The sequence below is a fragment of the Larimichthys crocea genome, chromosome XXI (genome assembly GCF_000972845.2).
Source record: "Larimichthys crocea isolate SSNF chromosome XXI, L_crocea_2.0, whole genome shotgun sequence".
NCBI classification, from domain to species: domain Eukaryota; kingdom Metazoa; phylum Chordata; class Actinopteri; family Sciaenidae; genus Larimichthys; species Larimichthys crocea.
This window is the reverse complement of record NC_040031.1, coordinates 7,710,001-7,731,817: the sequence shown is the minus strand read 5'-3', so window position 1 is coordinate 7,731,817 and position 21,817 is coordinate 7,710,001. Positions and strand designations below refer to the sequence as shown.

General features: G+C 40.3%; 1 protein-coding gene and 1 non-coding gene across 2 annotated transcripts in view; both read right to left on the bottom strand.

The window, feature by feature from the left end:
* The window catches only part of banp (BTG3 associated nuclear protein), a 43,486-nt gene extending 23,253 nt beyond the window's left edge, over positions 1-20,233 (bottom strand). Inside the window, exons 1-10 of the mRNA XM_010737704.3 lie at positions 19,957-20,233; positions 17,830-17,908; positions 17,454-17,563; positions 17,152-17,351; positions 16,806-16,892; positions 16,442-16,614; positions 15,352-15,591; positions 13,297-13,455; positions 11,057-11,178; positions 9,454-9,525 (exon numbers count right to left, since the gene is read on the bottom strand). Of these exons, the coding sequence (XP_010736006.3) occupies positions 9,454-9,525; positions 11,057-11,178; positions 13,297-13,455; positions 15,352-15,591; positions 16,442-16,614; positions 16,806-16,892; positions 17,152-17,351; positions 17,454-17,563; positions 17,830-17,899 (1,233 nt within the window). The 5' untranslated portion in view covers positions 17,900-17,908; positions 19,957-20,233. The remainder of the gene's footprint in view (positions 1-9,453; positions 9,526-11,056; positions 11,179-13,296; positions 13,456-15,351; positions 15,592-16,441; positions 16,615-16,805; positions 16,893-17,151; positions 17,352-17,453; positions 17,564-17,829; positions 17,909-19,956) is intronic.
* Positions 20,234-21,238: 1,005 nt separating this feature from the next.
* On the bottom strand, positions 21,239-21,311 carry trnar-acg (transfer RNA arginine (anticodon ACG)). Its single transcript has one exon. It is a non-coding gene; the product is annotated as a tRNA-Arg (tRNA).
* Between the last annotated feature and the right edge of the window lie 506 nt (positions 21,312-21,817).

Genomic DNA, 21,817 nt, shown 5'->3' with positions numbered 1-21,817 from the left:
TCCAGCAGATGGCCCTGAGTATTAGCCAGTGGTTTTTTTTTCCACAAAGTTTGCTAAGGCCGCTTGCATGACCATTCGGGTGGGTGTCAGTTGTGGTGTGCTGGTTTAGAGACCTCTTTTTTTTTATGTGCCGGAAGCCTTTGTACTGTATTGCTGCTTCCACTGTACACATCAGGCACTAATGACTGCGTTGCTTGTCCTCCTTACCAGAGGAGGGCCTGGAGAAGAAACGGCTCACATTGAGACTGCCACGCAGCAGACCCTGCACTACACACTGGCCAATCAACAGGTCCAGTTCCACCGTATTGGCGAAGGGACAAGTTCAGGTGGTGAGTGTGCGGCATGTCTCCTCAACTTATAGGCAACACACAACAAGGTATAGTAAGACTGTGAACATTGTTTACTCTTCTCCTCTATATATATGAGTACAATTTGCTTTTTTTTAAAATAATATATTTCATTATTTTTTCTGCTGTTATAAAGGGTCCCATAGAGCAAGATATGTAAGTTCATACCACCCACCACAGTGACACATACAGCGTTCTGCAGAAATATAAAGCTTCTCATGTCAAAGAAAGAGCTTCCCATGCTCAGGGATTGGGTGACCTTGTACAGCTGCTATGGGCAAAGGTCAAAGTCAGGCCCACTAGGCATTATGGGTGGGCTGACCAAGAGGAAGTGACTTGACTACTCATTGTCTTCCCTGTGTTCTGAAATCAACCCAAATACATCATTGTAAGGGTCACAAGAGTCACTTGATTAAACTCCATTCCCTGTGGAAGATCAGAAGTTACATCGCTTCTGTGAAATCCTAAAATTCTAGGAGAAGTTAGGAAGAAGACGGGAAAGAATGATATCAAAACTCACTGTGTGGTTATTACCCTCCAGACACTGCAGAGTATACAGGTGCAGCTAGCCTGAAATTTACTGCTACACAGCAGAGAAATCACGTATACTTACTGGCTGTGATTCAGTGCTGCAACCCTGTCTAATGATTACTAAACTACCAACTCACCTATTGTGTTGTTGCCATTTACGTGCAGCACACTATATGCTGCTTAGTTTATTTTGATATAAGAAATTTTCTTTGCTTTCTGTAATCATTCCTCTGGTTCAACCGTTCATTAAAAGACCCTTTATCAGGGTTCTTTTAATGTAAGTGTAGGTGGCAAAATCCTGCTGCGGGGGGTGTGTCTGTCTGTTTTGTGGGAATATAACCGCTGTGAAACAGTCAGACTTTCTCGATGCTGCCGCTCTCATTCTCATTCACTGTCTATGTTGACCAGGGCTCTCTCTTTCCAAACCATCGGATGCAAACCAAAGGAAAATTCTTTGTGTCACATTTTGGCAGCGTAAATGGCGAGTCAGACACAGATTTAGAAGCTGGGTAATGAACATAGGGTACACAGGTAAAATAGAGTACATAGTTTAGTCCATGAATCCACCTGTATAGCCCGTTTCAGTGACATTTGAGAGTTAGCCTGACCTAGTGTCTGATTGGGGGGGCCACAGCATGATGTCAAGCTGGTTTTTGTTCAGCCAGGCTCAACTTTCTCTACTGCAGTCGCTGCCTTGAGCCGACATCGATGCGGCGAATGCCCAATGGCAGCGAAACTCAAATGAATGGGGGAAAAACTGCGGTTTCGCATCAGGGACGGATCCTGTTGAATGTTAGGATAGAGAATAAGAGGAATTATTACAGCAAGCCAAGCTGTTTCTGAAATATTTATGAACGTATTTGTATAAGTGCCAGCTTTACCTGTCTCTCATTCTTCATCTGTGTTTCTCAGATCCCACAGGGTCAATTGCACATTGCCCAGGTGCCACAAGGAGAGGAGGGTGCAGATCACACAGGACAGTGAGGCAAGTGTGTGTGTGGTGGTGTGTGTGTGCGTGCGTGCATGTGTTTTTGTTTTTTGGGGCTTTTATTAGTTGTTTTTTTTTTTTTTTTAAATGAGAGCGAGAAAAGGAGAGAACACAGCCACTCCTATTTTTGAGGCATTGTTCCCGGTATATTAAATTCTTAGGAGACACATTAGTCATGAAAATTTGTTTCCAAACAGAATAACTCTTACGTTATCTCGTGCTTGAGAGGGAAGTGGTTTTCTGGAGATGAAAAATAGTGTTGTCTACTTTAGTGGGATTATCTGTGTTGTGATTTGGTCAACTTTTGGCTAGTTAATGACACATTATTTCACTGGCTATTTGAAACATTACATTTATGTGAACATGGAGTGTACTCCAAAAGCTGCAGACCTCTCTGTCATGGCACGCACCAAGTGTATCTTCAGATAATTATGGTTGATCCTCTGACCTCTGTTGGCAAGACAATTTATCCAATTTGTATCTACACCCATTTCCCAAGGACCGGCCAAATGTGATTGCACAACCACACTTTGGAGACTACAGCTAGTCCTTTAAAAGAAAGCAAATGAAGAGACATTTAATATATTAACCAAAATCATTGCAAATAAATTTGATAAGAGTAAAACATTGATATGTCCTTTGAGCTTGAGCCATTCCAGTAAAGCATAATTCGCCAGGAGTAATACCTGACAACATTTAAGTCATTAGTGGCTTTCGCAAAAACAGATGTTCCATAAAAAGAATGTTAATGTTTATATATCCGCCTGCTTATGCGCGGGGTATGACTTTTGTTTCCACATAATGCCCAGATGTCTCATGTCCCGTCGCAGACATGCACTCTGCAGTGCACACAGTGTTGGCCTGCCATTGGAAATCAAAATCTTAACTCCAAACCACACCAACTGCTCAAGAGGAATTTCCCATCAGCATCACTGTTAGTGATTTTTTTTTTCTTTTCTTTTTTTAAGGATGTGGGAGAGCGATTTATTCAAGGCGCCAGTCTGTGTACACACAACACATGTAATCACATACCGTATATGATGCGTGCCACAAATGCGTGACATTTAAGCGAAAGCAATTGACACCTTTACCGAGTGTTTTTCTCATTTCCTATCCAGCGTTGCGAAAGGACACTCTGAGGAAGAAATGCACGATTGAGTGAGAGAGCGAATTGCAGGCAGAAAAGCTCTAAAGTCTTTCCTGCTCTTTGTGGCTGAGCCCAGATTTTCCTCTCCTCTCCTTCCTATTCCATGATATTGTTTGTTTTCTGGAGTTCAAAGCTTAGCAACAAAATCCCACTTCTCCCAACTGCCACTCACAGAATATGTTTTCATTAGGGACGGCCCCCTTCATCAAAGACGTTGTTTCAGCTGCTTAAAAAGGAAATGAGCTGTTTTGAGAGATTACACTGCTCTGCTCTCTGGCCATATGGCACTTAGACAGAACTATATATACACTACACACACACGCAGCAATGCAATATATATATATATATATATATATTATATATTATATGTATATATAGATATGGTGTGTATATATATTATGTTATATGTATATGTGTGTGTTTGTATATATTAGATATATATATTATATATAATATATATGTATATATAGTTGTATATGTGTGTTATTATATATGTATGTAGATATGTAGATATACATAATATATATATATATAGATATATATATATAGTATGATAGATATATATATATATATATATAGATATAGATATATATATATAGATATGATATATATAGGTGTGTGTGTGTATATATTATAGATAGTATTATGTGTATAATTTGTGGTGTGTGGTGGGTGGGTATATCTATCTCATCTATATATCTCGCTCTTAGATCTATTCTCATCTCTCTCTCTCTAGATCCGGCCATACCCGTAAGCAAGAGCAAACAAACTGAAACTATGGGGTTGGTCCAGCAGATGGCCTGAGTATTAGCCAGTGGTTTTTTTTTCCACAAAGTTTGCTAAGGCCGCTTGCATGACCATTCGGGTGGGTGTCAGTTGTGGTGTGCTGGTTTAGAGACCTCTTTTTTTTATGTGCCGGAAGCCTTTGTACTGTATTGCTGCTCCACTGTACACATCAGGCACTAATGACTGCGTTGCTTGTCCTCCTTACCAGAGGAGGGCCTGGTAGAAGAAACGGCTCACATTGAGACTGCCACGCAGCAGACCCGGCACTACACACTGGCCAATCAACAGGTCCAGTTCCACCGTATTGGCGAAGGGACAAGTTCAGGTGGTGAGTGTGCGGCATGTCTCCTCAATCTTATAGGCAACACACAACAAGGTATAGTAAGACTGTGAACATTGTTTACTCTTCTCCTCTATATATATAGTACAATTTGCTCTTTTTTTAAAATAATATATTTCATTATTTTTTCGCTGTTATAAAGGGTCCCATAGAGCAAGATATGTAAGTTCATACCACCCACCACAGTGACACATACAGCGTTCTGCAGAAATATAAAGCTTCTCATGTCAAAGAAAGAGCTTCCCATGCTCAGGGATTGGGTGACCTTGTACAGCTGCTATGGGCAAAGGTCAAAGTCAGGCCCACTAAGGCATTATGGGTGGGCTGACCAAGAGGAAGTGACTTGACTACTCATTGTCTTCCCTGTGTTCTGAATCAACCCAAATACATCATTGTAAGGGTCACAAGAGTCACTTGATTAAACTCCATTCCCTGTGGAAGATCAGAAGTTACATCGCTTCTGTGAAATCCTAAAATTCTAGGAGAAGTTAGGAAGAAGACGGGAAAGAATGATATCAAGAACTCACTGTGTGGTTATTACCCTCCAGACACTGCAGAGTATACAGGTGCAGCTAGCCTGAAATTTACTGCTACACAGCAGAGAAATCACGTATACTTACTGGCTGTGATTCAGTGCTGCAACCCTGTCTAATGATTACTAAACTACCAACTCACCTATTGTGTTGTTGCCATTACGTGCAGCACCTATATGCTGCTTAGTTTATTTTGATATAAGAAATTTTCTTTGCTTTCTGTAATCATTCCTCTGGTTCAACCGTTCATTAAAAGACCCTTTATCAGGGTTCTTTTAATGTAAGTGATAGGTGGCAAAATCCTGCTGCTGGGGGGTGTGTCTGTCTGTTTTGTGGAATATAACCGCTGTGAAACAGTCAGACTTTCTCGATGCTGCCGCTCTCATTCTCATTCACTGTCTATGTTGACCAGGGCTCTCTCTTTCCAAACCATCGGATGCAAACCAAAGGAAAATTCTTTGTGTCACATTTTGGCAGCGTAAATGGCGAGTCAGACACAGATTTAGAAGCTGGGTAATGAACATAGGGTACACAGGTAAATAGAGTACATAGTTTAGTCCATGAATCCACCTGTATAGCCCGTTTCAGTGACATTTGAGAGTTAGCCGACCTAGGTGTCTGATTGGGGGGGCCACAGCATGATGTCAAGCTGGTTTTGTTCAGCCAGGCTCAACTTCTCTACTGCAGTCGCTGCCTTTTTGAGCCGACATCGACTGCGGCGAATGCCCAATGGCAGCGAAACTCAAATGAATGGGGGAAAAACTGCGGTTTGCGCATCAGGGACGGATCCTGTTGAATGTTAGGATAGAGAATAAGAGGAATTATTACAGCAAGCCAAAGCTGTTTCTGAAATATTTATGAACGTATTTGTATAAGTCCAGCTTTACCTGTCTCTCATTCTTCATCTGTGTTTCTCAGATCCCACAGGGTCAATTGCACATTGCCCAGGTGCCACAAGGAGAGGAGGGGCAGATCACACAGGACAGTGAGGCAAGTGTGTGTGTGGTGGTGTGTGTGTGCGTGCGTGCATGTGTTTTTGTTTTTTGGGGCTTTTATTAGTTGTTTTTTTTTTTTTTTAATGAGAGCGAGAAAAGGAGGAAACACAGCCACTCCTATTTTTGAGGCATTGTTCCCGGTATATTAAATTTCTTAGGAGACACATTAGTCATGAAAATTTGTTCCAAACAGAATAACTCTTACGTTATCTCGTGCTTGAGAGGGAAGTGGTTTTCTGGAGATGAAAAATAGTGTTGTCTACTTTAGTGGGATTTCTGTTTGTGATTTGGTCAACTTTTGGCTAGTTAATGACACATTATTTCACTGGCTATTTGAAACATTACATTTATGTGAACATGGAGTGTACTCCAAAAGCTGCAGACCTCTCTGTCATGCACGCACCAAGTGTATCTTCAGATAATTATGGTTGATCCTCTGACCTCTGTTGGCAAGACAATTTATCCAATTTGTATCTACACCCATTTCCCAAGACCGGCCAAATGTGATTGCACAACTCACACTTTGGAGACTATCAGCTAGTCTACTTTAAAAGAAAGCAAATGAAGAGACATTTAATATATTAACCAAAATCATTGCAAATAAATTTGATAAGAGTAAAACATTGATATGTCCTTTGAGCTTGAGCCATTCCAGTAAAGCATAATTCGCCAGAGTAATACCTGACAACATTTAAGTCATTAGTGGCTTTCGCAAAAACAGATGTTCCATAAAAAGAATGTTAATGTTTATATATCCGCCTGCTTATGCGCGGGGTATGACTTTTGTTTCCACATAATGCCCAGATGTCTCATGTCCCGTCGCAGACATGCACTCTGCATGTGCACACAGTGTTGGCCTGCCAGTTGAAATCAAAATCTTAACTCCAAACCACACCAACTGCTCAAGAGGAATTTCCCATCAGCATCACTGTTAGTGATTTTTTTTTTCTTTTCTTTTTTTAAGGATGTGGGAGAGCGATTTATTCAAGGCGCCAGTCTGTGTACACACAACACATGTAATCACATACCGTATATGATGCGTGCCACAAATGCGTGACATTTAAGCGAAAGCAATTGACACCTTTACCGAGTGTTTTTCTCATTTCCTATCCAGCGTTGCGAAAGGACACTCTGAGGAAGAAATGCACGATTGAGTGAGAGAGCGAATTGCAGGCAGAAAAGCTCTAAAGTCTTTCCTGCTCTTTGTGGCTGAGCCCAGATTTTTTCCTCTCCTCTCCTTCCTATTCCATGATATTGTTTGTTTTCTGGAGTTCAAAGCTTAGCAACAAAATCCCACTTCTCCCAACTGCCACTCACAGAATATGTTTTCATTAGGGACGGCCCCCTTCATCAAAGACGTTGTTTCAGCTGCTTAAAAGGAAATGAGCTTTTTGAGAGATTACACTGCTCTCGCTCTCTGGCCATATGGCCTTAGACAGAACTATATATACACACACACACACGCAGCAAATGCAATATATATATAATATATATATATTTAATTATATTATATATAGATATGGTGTGTATTTTTAGATATGTATATGTGTGTGTTTGTATATATAGATATAGTATATTATATATAGATATATATGTATATATAGTGTATATGTGTGTTTATTATATATGTGTATGATATGTATGATATACATAGATATATATATATATAGATATATATGATATATATGATAGATATATATATATATATATATGAGATATAATATATAATATGATAGATATATATAGGTGTGTGTGTGTATATATTATAGATAGTATCTATGTTATAATCTCTGTGGTGTGTGGTTGGGTATATCTATCTCATCTATATATCTCGCTCTTAGATCTATTCTCATCTCTCTCTCTCTAGATCCGGCCATACCCGTAAGCAAGAGCAAACAAACTGAAACTATGGGGTTGGACTACATTACATTACATTATATTATATTTTACTACATTACATTACATTATATTACATTACATTTTACTACTACATTACATATTACATTTTCCTACATTACATAATATTACATTACTTTACATTTTGCTACATAACATTACATTAATCAACTACATCCTTATCTTGTTCTCCATCTTCTCGATGTCAGAGGAGGGGGAGGAATGTCGGCACCTTCGTTATCACTGAGGACATCCTATTCGTTAGGTTCGTCATGTTTGTCCTTAGTGATAACAGTGATGTCTTCTTCATCAGGATGGTCTACATCGGCATATACATATATATACATATATATACATATATATACATATATATATATATATATGCATGTGTGCGTGCGTGTGTGTGTATGTGTATATATAGTTCTGTCTAAGCTGCCATATGGCCAGAGAGCAGTGTAATCTCTCAAACAGCTCATTTCCTTTTTAAGCACGCTGAAACCAACGTCTTTGATGAAGGGGGCCCGTCCCTAATGAAAACATATTCTGTGAGTGGCAGTTGGGAGAAGTGGGATTTTGTTGCTAAGCTTTGAACTCCAGAAAACAAACAATATCATGGAATAGGAAGGAGAGGAGAAGAAAATCTGGGCTCAGCCACAAAGAGCAGGAAAGACTTTAGAGCTTTTCTGCCTGCAATTCGCTCTCTCACTCAATCGTGCATTTCTTCCTCAGAGTGTCCTTTCGCAACGCTGGATAGGAAATGAGAAAAACACTCGGTAAAGGTGTCAATTGCTTTCGCTTAAATGTCACGCATTTGTGGCACGCATCATATACGGTATGTGATTACATGTGTATGTGTGTACACAGACTGGCGCCTTGAAATAAATCGCTCTCCCACATCCTTAAAAAAAGAAAAGAAAAAAAAAAATCACTAACAGTGATGCTGATGTGGAAATTCCTCTTGAGCAGTTGGTGTGGTTTGGAGTTAAGATTTTGATTTCAACTGGCAGGCCAACACTGTGTGCACATGCAGAGTGCATGTCTGCGACGGGACATGAGACATCTGGGCATTATGTGGAAACAAAAGTCATAACCCCGCGCATAAGCAGGCGGATATATAAACATTAACATTCTTTTTTATGGAACATCTGTTTTTGCGAAAGCTCACTAATGACTTAAATGTTGTCAGGTATTACTCTGGCGAATTATGCTTTACTGGAATGGCTCAAGCTCAAAGGACATATCAATGTTTTACTCTTATCAAATTTATTTGCTAATGATTTTGGTTAATATATTAAATGTCTCTTCATTTGCTTTCTTTTAAAAGTAGACTAGCTGATAGTCTCCAAAGTGTGAGTTGTGCAATCACAAATTTGGCCGGTCATTGGGAAATGGGTGTAGATACAAATTAGGATAAATTGTCTTGCCAACAGAGGTCAGAGGATCAACCATAATTATCTGAAGATACACTTGGTGCGTGCATGACAGAGAGAGTCTGCAGCTTTTGGAGTACACTCCATGTTCACATAAATGTAATGTTTCAAATAGCCAGTGAAATAATGTGTCATTAACTAGCCAAAAGTTGACCAAATCACAAACCAGAATTCCCACTAAAGTAGACAACACTATTTTTCATCCCAGAAAACCACTTCCCTCTCAAGCACGAGATAACCGTAAGAGTATATTCTGTTTGGAGACAAATTTTCATGACTAATGTGTCTCCTAAGAAATTTAATATACCGGGAACAATGCCTCAAAAATAGGAGTGGCTGTGTTCCTCCTTTTCTCGCTCTCATTTAAAAAAAAAAAAAAAACAACTAATAAAAAGCCCCCAAAAAACAAAAAACACATGCACGCACGCACACACACACACACACACACACACACACTTGCCTCACTGTCCTGTGTGATCTGCACCTCCTCTCCTTGTGGCACCTGGGCAATGTGCAATTGACCCTGTGGGATCTGAGAAACACAGATGAAGAATGAGAGACAGGTAAAGCTGGCACAATTATACAAATACGTTCAATAAATATTTCAGAAACAGCTTTGGCTTGCTGTAATAATTCCTCTTATTCATCCTATTCCAAATACATTCAGACAGGTCCCTGAGGCGAAACCGCAGGTTTTTCCCCCATTCATTTGAGTTTCGCTGCAGCAGTGCGGGCCGCAGCAATGTCGGCCAAAAAAGGCAGCGACTTGCAGTAGAGAAGTTGAGCCGGGTGCAACAAAACACAGCTTGACATCATGCTGTGGCCCCCCCAATCAGACACTAGGATCAGGCATAACTCTCCAGAGTCAAATGTCACTGAAACTGAGGCTATACAGGTGGATTCATGGACTAAACTATGATACTCTACTCTACCTGTGTACCCTATGTTCATGTACCCAGCTTCTAAATCTGTGTCTGACTCGCAATTTACGCTGCAAAATAGTGATACAAAGAATTTTCCTTTGGTTTGCATCCGATGGTTTGAGAAAGAGAGACAGCCCTGGTCAACATAGACAGTGAATGAGAATGAGAGCGGCAGCATCGAGAAAGTCTGACTGTTTCACAGCGGTTATATTCACCACAAACAGACAGACACACCCCCAGCAGCAGGATTTTGCCACCTATCACTTACATTAAAAGAACACTGATAAAGGGTCTTTTAATGACCCGGTATGAACCAGAGGAATGATTACAGAAAGCAAAGATTAAAAATGTATTTTCTTATATCAAAAATAAACTAAGCAGCACTAGTGTGCTGCACGTAACCTGGCAACAACACAATAGGTGAAGTTGGTAGTTTAGTAATCATTAGACAGGGTTGCAGCACTGAATCACAGCCAGTAAGTATACGTGATTTCCTCTGCTGTGTTAGCAGTAAATTTCAGGCTCAGCTGCACCTGTTAATACTCTGCAGTGTCTGGAGGGTAATAACCACACAGTGAGTTCTTGATAATCATTCTTTCCCGTCTTCTTCCTAACTTCTCCTAGAATTTTAGTGATTTCACAGAAGCGATGTAACTTCTGATCTTCCACAGGGAATGGAGTTTAATCAAGTGACTCTTGTGACCCTTACAATGATGTATTTGGGTTGATTTCAGAACACAGGGAAGACAATGAGTAGTCAAGTCACTTCCTCTTGGTCAGCCCACCCATAATGCCTTAGTGGGCCTGACTTTGACCTTTGCCCATAGCAGCTGTACAAGGTCACCCAATCCCTGAGCATGGGAAGCTCTTTCTTTGACATGAGAAGCTTTATATTTCTGCAGAACGCTGTATGTGTCACTGTGGTGGGTGGTATGAACTTACATATCTTGCTCTATGGGACCCTTGTATAACAGCAGAAAAATAATGAAATATATATATTTTAAAAAAGAAGCAAATTGTACTAGATAGATAGATAGATAGATAGATAGATAGATAGATAGATACAATGTTCACAGTCTTATTAATACTTTGTTGTGTGTTTGCCTATAAGGATTGAGGAATGACATGCCGCACACTCACCACCTGAACTTGTCCATCCTCGCCAATACGGTGGAACTGGACCTGTTGATTGGCCAGTGTGTAGTGCAGGGTCTGCTGCGTGGCAGTCTCAATGTGAGCCGTTTCTTCTACCAGGCCTCCCTCTGGTAAGGAGGACAAGCAACGCAGTCATTAGTGCGCTGATGTGTACAGTGGAAGCAGCAATACAGTACAAAGGCTTCCAGGCACATAAAAAAAAAGAGAGGTCTCTAAAACACAGACACACAAACTGACACACACCCAGACATGGTCATGCAAGCGGCCTTAGCAACCTTTGTGGAAAAAAAAACCCAACTGGCTAATACTCAGGCCATCTGCTGGATGATGGTGTGTTTATAATTTATCAAATGCCTAAATACACAACAAGGACTCTCCAGCTAGCCATCCAAACACACTCATGGTCTAGCAGCCAAACACAGACTGCAGGCCTCAGTCTACACACATCAGCTAATAAACCAGCAGTCAGAAACTTGAGCATGGACCCATCGCATCACCCAACAAAGTAACCCAAAGACATCCAAAATCCATGACAGCAGGTGGGGAGGTGAGCCGTAGCAATAAAATGACTGAATCACAGCAAAAGCTGCTAGCTTGTTAAGCCAATCTTATTATACTATTATAAGCTTATTGTTTCCTGTAGCAAAAGGGATTTGGAAAACTGCAACATGCACAAAGCGAGAGGAAGGAGGCACGCAAGCTGGAAGGCCAATACCAACAGTCTACACACCTCAAAAGTTCTGTTTTGTGTCATATTGCTTTGAAAGTTAAGGCTGAAAGTCCCATCTGTCATTACTACTCATGTGTACTGTATTATGTACATAATCCTCAGTATTTGTGTTTGACAGAGGAGTATGCAAGAGCCAGGCGGAATCTGATAGCTTTGGTCTGAGCTCTACTTGCTGGTTGACTGAAAAAATATGGTTTGAAAGCAAAAGAATAGCTTGTTTCCCGTCCATTAACATGTAATCTGATTAAGGAGTGGATGATTTTGCATGTTTGTACATGGACCATCTGAACTTTGGATTTGTGTTGTACACTCCGGGGTGTGTGTGGCCTGAAAAGGCAGGGCTGACAATCCACCCCTGGAGTGTGCTCACAGGATATTTGGGTTTCCTCTGCAGTCTTACTTTTCCCTGGTCAGAGGTGAGAGGTGATGGCTCACAGGGAGGGGAGGACAGCAGGCATTGTGTGCAGATTACAACCATCTGCAGCGATACACACTGTATGTGCGTTCGGGTTCAAGTCTTAAAATAGCTTTCTTATAGCTGATGAAATGTGAGTTTGAGTTCACTCTATGTGGCTGTGTTTTTTGACGGTTTGGATATATATATAGTTGAAGAGAAAACGAGAACTTAAAACAGTCTAATGTGTAAGATTTAGGGTGCTCCATTTACAATTGATGACAGACAGAAAAGTAATAGAATATGCATAATTCTGTTTTCATCATTGTAAAATCACTTGAATATAAGAACAGCGTTTCTGTTTGCACAGGGAAGGGGAGGATGAGACGAGTGTGTTGCAATCATCGACTACACCACTATGTGCTACTTAATCCTACACACTGCTCCTTTAAATGATTTATCATTTGGTGCAAAGCAGTTCATCAGTGAGAACATGTAAATTATGTAACTTTGTAGTTCTATGGTCAGGCCAAAATTTGCACCAAATGTAATATTAATGGGAAGCCATAAAAACATATTTGGCTATAAAGCTGATAAATTTAAGGAGGTCATCCTGACTTAACCGAGATCTTCATCCAAGTTTGCATTCCTTTTTATAATTGGTTAAGCACCAGTTCATACTCACAACTCAAAGTTCAAAGACAGCTGTTCTGCTGACAGGTTTCATAACTACAAGCCAAATAATGTAACATGCTGCTGCACCGAAACCAAAACAAACTAAAAACCACTGGTGGTGTCACTGGCCCATAAGCAAAAGAAATAATTATCTCAACCTTGTTTGATTAGAAAACATCTGCAGAAAATGTGTCAACTTTATCAGCTGATAAGGACTTCTGAGAGTGGAGATAGGTACGTATTTGTTTTCTCTACATGGTCATAAATATTAATGTGCTCACTCCCAAAGCATTTCACAAGCAAGGTGTCAGAAGTACTTTGATTTACGTAATACAAAGTTTCACAACTTAAACACCCTCTAGCTCTCACTGTACAGGGGTAAGTGGGGTAATAAACACAGCACAGACAAATACATGCTTCCTTTACCTGCGCCTGAACCACGAGGCGTGCGTTTAGAGAAGCTCTTGACAGCCAGACTCTGGCCACGCTGCTTGCGTCTCCAGGCGGTGCGACACTTGGAGTCGATGCTTTGCTTGATACGGTACCAGTCTGACTCTGTGATGCCAAATTTGTGGAACAAGTGGCCTGTGGTGGACAAGGAGAGGTCAAAGGTCATCACATACTGTGGAAATAATCAAATGTTGTTAGCTTGATCATGAATAAGAGCATCATATGACCAGGGCTCTATCTGTCTCCAGGCCATCTTCTTTTCAGGCTTTCGATACGTTTAATTTGCCTAGTCCTTTCCTAATCATCTTATTTTAGCTTCTGTGAAAGACACAAATAAATACTGTATACTTTAAATATCTTCAACTGCCCCTGCCGTCACCGAGACTTGAAGGTAACATCAGCAGCAATACAAGACATGATAGGCAGGATAATTCACGAAGAAGAACACGGGCTGATTTTATAAAGTGACACATTGTTTTACAGTCAAATTTGAAGGCTGGGCATTAGTGTGACAATATGTAGTTGGAACATTTAATTGTAAGCATACAGTCTTATAGTCTACAAATGTTTGCAATACCACATTTGCAATAACTATCCAGAAACTGGACTGTGCCAACTGTCATAGCAGACTGTTGCATTGGAATAAGTACAGGCTGGACATAATTAAGTTGTCTTATTGGCTATAGAACAAGGAGGTTTGTAATGGGGCCACTTCAACTGCAACTGATGTACACTTTAATGAAAACCGAAGGAAACATCTGTCCTGATTCTGTTTACTTCGACTCCACACTCCTTAAGCCTACGACTCTGCCTCATCCCTCCCTCTGTAGAGATATGTACAGGTGAGGCTGGATGCAGCTGTATTTAGTGGCTGTCTACCTCAATGACTGAATTGTTTAAAGGCTGTAAGCCGCTTGACAGCTCGTATTCTATCAAAATTAATAATACGGCTACAGCCTGAGGGCAGAAAATGAGACAGAGGGTGGAGTAGATTTGTATCTGGGCAGGGTGGGATCGTAGCGTACAGCAGCTCTTTCACACCTGATGGGTTCTGTACAGGCAGGCCAGTTGCTTCATTCCCTTTTTTTTTTAATGTTGGCTGACAGAATGAGTCACCCAAAAGTCATGTGGCACCAGTCCAGCCTCTGCATACCTCTATGTAACTACACACACCCACATTGCTAAGTGGAAATACAGGTAACCAAGTATACAAACATTTCTGCATGCCATGAGGGTTATTTACTAAAACTCCTGCAGGGGGCACAAGCTGCTCTCTGAGGGAAAGGCTACAGCTCACAGAGCCCCTCTTCAAACTGCAATATGAACCATATAAATATAGTATATAGCCACAGGCCTTTCATAAATATCCGTCTGTCTACCATCATAACCCTGACTCTGCCTAATCAAAGAGTTCACTGAATTGAGGGTGACTCCATTAGGATCTACCAGACATGTGCTTGTCATTTAGAGTCTGGTATGTTATAAAATGTGTTGCACATTTATGCGTGTGCGCAGTGATGAATGCATGTTGTTATAGCCCGCCTTGGGAATACAGACTGCAGTCTTTTTCTGTGTTCACTTCAGTGCAGCTTTGTAATGGAACGGGGATGAAATGAAAAATGTATTGCTAAAAGGGGAGCACAGATTTAAAGCCCGGCTGGGTGAAATGTATTAGTATAATTTAAACTGTGCAGAAATCATGTAATAATCATAAGATAAACAGTGGTTAGTAGACACCACCTTGGCAGTTACAAGTGGGTTATTTTGCCAATTAAGTCCTCACAGACTGGCATGTTCAAACAGCTCAGAAACACTTGACAAGAAGACATGTTGGATTCACTTCCAAGGCTTGGTGGGGTCTGTCAGTGGCAGCAGCTGGTGCATGAAAAAGACACTCCTTTTTGTAAACTGGCTTCTAATGGAATAATGTTACCACCAGGTCATCATCCACTTTCACAAGGTTGAACCAGATGCCGTGAAACTGCTATACTGTTCAATAGCTGTAGATGACGTCAAACCAGGAGGACTCACAGCGAATGCCATAGATCATGAGCGGGTCCAGCTGCTTCTTGCCGTGTTTGCCCTGACCAGAGAGGTTTGACATGGCCTGGATCTCCCGATGGAACAGGTAGTCCAGCAGCGTCAGTGCCATTTTCTCTGCTGTGCGGCAGTTTGTTGTGATGTGGAGCATGTCAGCTGGAGACACTGGGCAACGAACTCGCATTTCTGCGTTGTTCTCATCTCCCAACCAGGTGCCTTCTGGGTAATCATCTAGAAGAAACAGAAGTTGAAATAATTATTCAGACAACGCTGCTATATCTACATCACGAGAAAAGGTTGGCAAATATCACTCAGGTACAGAGCAACTGAGATATTTCATGTAATACGATAGCACACCCTTGTGGCAGTAAGGGAGAAGTGGGTGAAATATGGGCAAAACAGTGTTATTGTGAAAAAGTATTAAAAAGCAGAATATGCGGTTTGGCTGTTTGCTCACAGCGTGAGCATGTTAGCTGTTAAGTCCACCACACAAACAAACACAAACAAAGAACGAAACATGCTGCTCTGAACAACACATGGTACCATCTATCTAATGCTGACTAACACAAGTTTTATCACGGTAACCCACAGCTGGAAATAAATGAATAATAGTTTTCCTTTGAAGATAACCAAGTCAACTGAAAATATCTAAACCAATAATCACAGAAAATATAACAACAATGTGGACTTGATTTAGGGTTAATGAATTAGAAATGCACTATTCCCTTTAAGGCTCAGCCAGAACCATGGGCAAAGCTACTGAAACCACAAATGACCAAATGGAGCATTTATTGATACAGTTAAAAAAAAAAAAACACAAGACATGAACATGACACATGGGCACAACCACGAAAGAGTCATGTTAGCCACATTAAATAAGTTTAATCTTAATGAAATGCTGTTATTTAGTTAGTTATTTTTAAGATGGTTGTGACAGGTAAATTAGGTAAATGACATGAACAAGTAACTACTCAAATTAACTACCCCAGTAATCCACTAAACAAAACGAAGCAAACAAAAACAAGTCTACAAAAGCAAAAACAAATGTGTGTGTTTCTGTGTCAGCTCTGTGAAGTCATACCTTCTGAATTCAGTGTGATGAGTGTGACATTTTGACCATTTTGTGCATTGCTGGACTGGCCACCATTAGAAACAGAGTCACTGGCCTCCGAGCCACTCTCTTGTTCTTCCTGACTCTCCTCAGGGCCCGGCACCTTCACCAGGATTGTGTTCTGCCGCCTCCTGGCCACCGTGCTGAAAGGAAATGAAATGTTGTAATCAGTCTATCATACATACAGATCATACCATTGACCATAACAGATAATGTCAGATTCTATATTGCCTGGACTGAAAACTGGGGGGAATGTTCATGTACTGTTTATGAGGTGCTGTTATTTCTGATTTCAGGTCCCACGAGGCACAAAGTCCAAATGGAAGCCACTTACTTGCTTAGCAGGTTCTCCAGAGGGGTGTCTTCTTGGCTGGCCTTCGGATTTTCACTGCTCACTATCACGTTTGTTTGTGGAACAACACTGAGGAAGAAATTAACGTATTGGTTAGTGAGCACATGTATGCACAGTCTAAAATAAGTTTGTGTAATGCGTTTCTGCCAGTATTCACAGTACAGCTTTGTAAAATGACTAAAAGCACAATTTCTCTGCATTATATAAAAAAAGACTGCATCTACTTAGGCCTGAGAATTGTAATTAGTATCCATTGTCTGCACTCTAAGCCTGAATGGACTTCAATTGGTACAAAATCTGCTTTTGTGCAAAACACTTAAACATTTACCATCGCACTTTGTTCCAGGTTTGAGTGGCCCCCTGAGGAGACCCTGCAACCATTGGAACCTGAATAGGACTCTTTGCACAGGGCACCATGCTGTCCAGTTTGCGTCCGAGGGCTTTGCATGTAGCGTCCAGAGCCTGTAATTTTGATTCAATTCCCTCCAGTCGTAGGGTGATTGATGCCGTGAATGAGACCAACATGTTCTGAAAACACATAAGATAAGATGTAATGTTTATTTATTAAAATGTATTAATTTATAGAAATTCTATTCACTTATTATAATGTTCATTATACAGAGCTGGTACCTTGATAAAAGACATTTCTTGGTTACTGTTGTTATTCTCCTGGCTGGTGCTTAATCTCCTCTTTTTCTTCTGAGGCCTTTCTTCATCATCTTCATGATTCTCCAGCATGTCTGGCATAAAGGAAATACAGAGACACCATCAGAAAAACACACGACACTCTTCTTGTTAAGTTTCACTCTCAGGCGCCCAGATCGAAGCTGCACTCCTGTTTCAGTCCAAGAAAATAGTATCTGCTGATACAGAATTCAAAACCCACAGACAGTGCTTATTATGTAGATTTTAAATAATACATGTACATCGATACAATCATACACTCTGCCTAAAGTAAATGTACATGTTTGGATGTATGGAACCAAAGCATACACAGGAATCTTACCTGTATGGTCATCCTGGCTAAAGTCCTCCACTGTTATTTGCACAATTTCACCCAACTCCTGTTCAGACATTGTTCACACCTGAAACAATACAAACACTTTGTTAACAACAAAATATATCTTTACTGATAAGGCACAATGTCCTCCTGCCATGCCTGCATAACTGGAGATTATACACGTAATATTTTTTCTTTAAAAGGAATAAGTTACTTCTGCATCACAATCATGTAAAAATCTTGTATTTAGCAAAGAATATTTTACACCAGTTGTAATAACTTTTCTTTAAATAAGAAGTCAAGAGAGCTGTGCCTGCCAACAGCACGATTTCAGATTAGAGCCCATCTACACAGGACAATGTGTTTATTAGGTGTCTGTGTGTTTAACTACAACCCTGGTCACCTTTTTAGCTTCGAGTCTATTTTCTCCTGTTTTACATGCATGACTACATGAATGTGCACTGGACTGCAACAAAACGAGGGCGACCACAAAGCAGTACTGTGACTGAAGGCATCCTTTGTGAGACAGTGATGGAGGACTGAGGCTGCCGTGTTTTGCGGACGTGCTGCTTACACTACACGCCCTGTGTGAACAAAGTGTGAGAAACACTTTAACTAACGAGGCAGAAAAACTGTTTGAGCAACATGTAAAACCACCCTGAAGGCAAAAGGTTAAATAGATACCGTTACACTCATATCAGTTATTGGTTAATAAAAATATTTAGTAGACTTCCTCTGTAATAACATCACACATTCTTTCTGAGCAACACATGATGTCTAACACTTGACCATCAATGTCTGTCAAAGCTATTTACATTTTGCATCGCATATGTAATTCCCAATACTATTAAGCATTTATGCTGTATACTGTAGTTTTGTGTGCTGCTGTCCGCTGGTTGCATTTTTATACTTTGTTGCTTTTCTGTACCCTACTGATGTCCTCTTCATCTCCAATTGTTAAGGATGCCTCTCCATATTAAGTTATATATTGGCTTGAGAGGCGTAAGCGACATAAAGTGGTTATGATCTTGCAAGTGCAATTTTGTGGGATAATATAACTGTACGCACACACAAATTAAATTTACAACAAAACACAAGTAGTTAATGCTAATGCCGTGTGACTGTCATTCAGTGTCCTCAGCTTCATTTGATTGGATATAGTGTTGTTTTTTATCTCTATTTATTATTTCTATTAAAATTCTATTGCAGTTTTTACTTTTATACAGTTTTCTATTTGCAAAGAGCTCAGCACAAGTTTAATTTAAATGCAGACTTATCTCACAGGTTAATTTCAATGTAGGCTGTGTGTTTACTGTGTCTCATGACTGACATCATGATTACTTGTACTGATGAACGTAAGGGGAGCAACAATTTATTACTGTAAATTGTTTATGGAATAGATGTGAGGGTGTATTTAACTATTTCATTTGACAGAAATGCATTCATTGTACATTTGGATGGGATAACTCCTGTTCATTTCCCCGGAGGAGAGAGCCAGACACAAGTAGGGTGACAGTGACGATGGGTGTCTTCAGTGTGAGAGAGGGAAAATAGGTATCTACAGACATGGTGGGCCTGCTTTCTCCTGGCTCAATTCCTCTAGTCGAAATAAAAAACACATTCTTCTTCCTCATTTATCTTCCTCCGCTGCTACAATCATGAAAACATCTCGTAAAGTCCTGCTAGCCTCGCCGCTGCGTTTAGACTGGTGTGTCACAGCTCAGTTTAGCTACAGCTAACTTGGGCGGGGGGTCTCACGACGACGTGCAATATGGTGCACAATTCAACTAATGTGACTAATTAGCCGGCGAGGCATTTGTGTAATATAACTGTCAGGTATACAGGCGATATTACCGTCGCGTTTCGTCCAAGAGTCGACTTAACGCACTGAGCCTGAACAGAAACGTGCTAAGCTCGCTAACGTTAGCTGGCGCTACTAAACCCAGGGCTAAAGTGCTGCAAATGCGCTAGCGCGGCGGTTAGCATGCTGTTCAGGCCCGAAGGCCTGCGAAATGTAACGCAAGGACCGTAAAGTGTTTGAAGAAATGACAATAAAACACGGCTTTGATGCCGCTTCTTCCACCGGATTGCTGGCACACAACACATGTACCGTGTAAGATTGGGTTATATTACCGTGTGAATGATGAATTCTCGTGTTGTTTGTAGAGATTCCGATAACGGCGTCGTTCCTCGCGAGAGATGAGCCGTTGCCTTCGCGTGTTGCTCACATGCAGGGTCAGCGTGAGTCAGTCAGGGCAGGTCTGCTGCTGATCAGCACGGTGCAGGCTCCACGCAAACTCATGAGCAGATTTAACGTGAACTAACGTTACTGTACTCCTCTGCTCACTTTAATTCACGTCAATGTGTAACGCTATATTAAATAACAAAATGAAAAAGGCTTTGGCTTATTTGAATTTCTTAACGTTTTTTTTTTTTTTGCATACGCACTGGTCGGACGACTGTGCAGCTGTTGAAGTAACGACACCAGGCAGTCCAAAAGTGTCGAGTAGACCAAAGAGAAACATAAATTATCGAGCCAGTCAGGACATCTTTGACCCCGGCCAGGGATCGAGCTGATGACCTGCTCCGCACCTGGAAGAACAATCACTCTCCAGTGCTATTAATAGTGAATATACGATGGCAAACAATTAATTAACAACAGTTAATCCATATAGATAGGCAATTGAACTCTTAAAAACGATGAAGATCTACCATTGATTGGCTTTATCATTAATATTGTCTTGTCTGCTTAAGCAATGGTAATGTTTGGGTACTGTTTGTATGTATCATTGTACAGATAATGGATATAAAGCCAATGAATTTACAGATGCAGTTATAAGTTACAGTATAGGGTACATATATATCACAGTATGTAATGTATTATCAAAAATAGTTGTACATAGAGGTGAATGTATAAGGGTTCGTGTAAATAAAGTGCATTTACAATATTTCTTGTTCATCACAAGAATTAATTATAATCAGCAATATAAAAGCATTAGGCAAAAGCCTATCATTTAGCAATGAAATGATAAATGTTTTTTGTTAGAGTATTCTAAAAACTTGCAACTCGCCCCAGTGGGCTTCCGTTCATCGTTTTTGAACAGAACATTTTTGTGTTGCTTTATATTAATAAAAAATGTATTATAAACAAGTAAAATAAATCAGTGCAATCAAATAAATGAAAGTGAACAATGAATTAACCGCTGAGTCTCTTCTGTAACTTCGTCCAGACTGGGAATCGAATCTTCCATCTTCCGCACCGCAGTGGATACAAGGGCTAAACGCACTTCCCTCTTCGCCTTCTGTACAAAGAATGAGCAGCAACCTTGCTGAAGGAAGGTAATCAGATTTTTTTAAATTTCTTTAACATTGTAGATAAATATGAAACATATTTGGGTAAAAACAAAGAAAAGATCGAGCCAGCCAGGAGTCGAACCTAGAATCTTCTGATCCGTAGTCAGACGCGTTATCCATTGCGCCACTGGCCCGGTAATGATTTCAGGGCCATTCCTCCAATTTATTTATTTCTTATGTAAAAAGTGCAATCACATAATCACATGTATACATGTGAACAATTAATCAACATTAATATAATGTAATGAAACAGAATAGAACATAAAAATTTGCTTATATATAATTACTATTCTATACTATTCAAATAATACTATTAATGTTATTACTAGAATAGAATATATATAATAGAATATATTACAATGTAATACAATACATATTTGCTGTCGTTTATTTGTTCTATTCAAATATATATAAACATGTGAACAATAAATTAACTGACTGTGGTGTCGGAAAGGAGGATGCTGTCTAAGGTGCAGGCTATCTTGGACAATGACTCCCAACCACTCCATGAGGTGCTGGACAGACTTAGGAGTACCTTCAGTCAGAGACTGCTGGCACCAAGATGCTCCACAGAGAGACACAAGAAGTCTTTCCTGCCTGTGATCATCAGTCTCTACAACTCCTCCCTAAAAATATCAGA